The sequence below is a fragment of the Capsicum annuum genome, unplaced genomic scaffold, assembly GCF_002878395.1.
Source record: "Capsicum annuum cultivar UCD-10X-F1 unplaced genomic scaffold, UCD10Xv1.1 ctg5320, whole genome shotgun sequence".
NCBI classification, from domain to species: Eukaryota; Viridiplantae; Streptophyta; class Magnoliopsida; order Solanales; family Solanaceae; genus Capsicum; species Capsicum annuum.
Window position 1 is genome coordinate 1,659 of NW_025861296.1, and position 2,682 is coordinate 4,340.

At 29.7% G+C, this 2,682-nt stretch overlaps 1 protein-coding gene across 1 annotated transcript; it reads right to left on the reverse strand.

The window, feature by feature from the left end:
- Nucleotides 1-540: 540 nt before the first annotated feature.
- Nucleotides 541-1,019, reverse strand: LOC124893014 (putative EG45-like domain containing protein 1; the record flags this gene model as incomplete). Its single annotated transcript, XM_047404170.1, is given in 2 exon segments — nt 541-780; nt 881-1,019. Coding segments are annotated over 2 exon segments (352 nt in total), but the record flags the coding sequence as incomplete, so codon positions are not given.
- Nucleotides 1,020-2,682: the final 1,663 nt, after the last annotated feature.

Consider the following 2,682-nt stretch of genomic DNA (forward strand, 5'->3'; position numbering starts at 1 on the left):
TCCTTGATATATAGTTGTTATATTTTCTACCGTGTTTCCTTTTATTCGTATCTGAATTTATTGTACTTAGATCGAGGATCGATCTTTTGAGAATAATCTCTCTATTTTCACGAGGTATTGGCAAGAGGGAAATAAAAAATTAGTGTACATTGTGACTATTACTTTACTGTTTGTCCATGAAAGTGATTACCATTTTCTTGGCAAAGCTAATTTCTTATAACAAAGTAATTAAAGATGAAAAATCAACTAATTCTATTTCAATTTAAGAAAAAACAAAAAGCATTCTTTTAAACAAAATACTCATATGAATAATTAAGGATATTATATATATCTTTATTAATGAAGTACATGCATTAATTAAGTTGTGATCATTATTGATCAATTCAACTTTACTTTGGACTAATATAGTGTACTTCATCTTTTTGATGTTTGTTATGATCAAACCCTGAAAAAATCACATAAAAATATTATTCATCGACATATCATTAAATAGTTCAACTAAATTTAATATTTTCGTTACTTACTTGTCGTAGTTGATACGAATGACACTCTTGACATCGATCGGATTAGCAATGATCGAAATCGCGGCCTGAGAGAGAACCATGGTTACATTGCGACACGTGTTGCAATGATCAACAACTTTTACCATAATACTCTTGCCGGTGCAAGGTGGTGTGGTACCGCTACATGTGACTTTTAATGTATCGCCACATGTAATCGTGCTCCCCAAATACGCCACTCGTGCTACAAAACTACCTGATGGTACGGAACATGCTGATGCTGTAACAACAACAATAAGTACACCTCAATACAGAACAACTATATAAATTTATCATAACATTTTTGTTTTAAAAATAGAATTTATAGAAATTAAACTTACATGGAAATTGTTCATTGGTATAATAGGCTGTCCCCGGTATAGCCAAAGCTATGGAGAACAAAGTTGTCCCAACACAAATAATTAAAAGAAAAATATATTTAGGAATTGCCATTTTTTTCTAAAGCTTAATTTTTGTTTAACTGATATATCTATCCAACAAGTACTAGTAATCACTACCTTTTATAGAAGACCATAGATTAAAATTTGGTAAATAGTTAAGAGAATTTTGTATAATAAAGTAGATTAATGAAATAGTATTAAATATCACTTATGGTAGGTTAATAAAGAACTTTGACTATTTTTTTCAAACATAGGATATTTTCTGTTGTATTTGAAATAATTTTATCCCTTGGTGGTGCATTAGTAAATCCAATAAATTATCTTATATTATTGAAAATAAAATATAACTTTAACAATTGCTCCTTTGCGAGATTCATGTCAAATAAATTAAAACAAAAGTAATTATATCAACTATGATATTAGCTTAAAACAAATTTATCTCAAAACCATACAACACTTATAAAATAATAGAAAAAAGATAAGGCATAAAAATACATCTAAATTGTTGTAAAAATTATTACTCCATTTAATTAAAACTCTTCCTTTTTTGTGTTTAGTTTGGATTTGAAAGAATTAAATTAAATTAAATAAGACAATAAAATTCTTCCTTTTTGGATCTAGTATAGATACATATATGGATATATTATATGCTTTAGCTTGTTTTCTTTATTAGAATGAAGGTAAATACCGATAAAGAAGATCTTTATACTGTTTATTCTAAGAAAAGAAGTTTTCGCTCGAAACAGTGAGAGGGAGTGTAAAATAAGGATTGATTTTACAATTTCATCGCAGTCCAGTATTTATTGTCGAGAATATAAATATTGATTTCAGTGAGTAAACATAAATAGTAGCTCAGATTCAAGTTGGTTTAGCGAGGGCGAGGGCGAAAGTCACCTAATGGTTCAGGATTGACATGGCAGCTCAATTGGTGAAAAAAGAGATTGTATTGAAGTGATTGTGTGAGACCTTGATCTACAAACTAACGTATAGATTCACCTTTTGCTTGAGAATAAAGAGGAAAATATAACATGTCACACGTATAAAAAGCTCTATTCATCAGAGTACCTGAAAATAAAAAAATATAAGTTTAGAGGGTGATAAAGAAAGATTATTTTCGAGAGACATTAAGCTCAACTAAAACAAATCAAAATTATGTGCCCAAAGAAAAATTATGTGTCATATTTTTTTTTTTGGTAACAACTATGAAATATTACCATTACTCTAAAATTTCTCTAATTTTGTACAAATTAAAAAGCACTTGTAAACATGTAAACATGCTACCAAAGAGAAAAAAAAACAACCACTACAGACAAGGTAAAGTCAAACTTAATACTAGAAGAACTATGAGAAATTAAACACTATCCACAACCTAGCTTGAGCAATGCATCTTTTACTTTCTCAACTTTTTTATTTACCTGCAGTACTCCCAACCTATCCCTCACCTCTTTTTGAATTTGTGTGATCGTGAATTGTGTATTTACATGTATCTATTGAAATATCATCCAGTTCCTTGCTTTTCATGTGTGGTAAATCATCGCCCCCCAAACAGCCGTTATTATTTTCTTCTTCAGTTTTCTCCATTTCCTCTGTCTACACCATATTAGACTTTTAGGTATATCCCTATTGACCATAAGCACACCCATTTATTTTGACAACCCATCTCGAACCTCGATAACCCAAGCACATTCAGCAAATAAATATTGTGGAGTTTCTAACACATTTGCGTTACATAGACAACAACT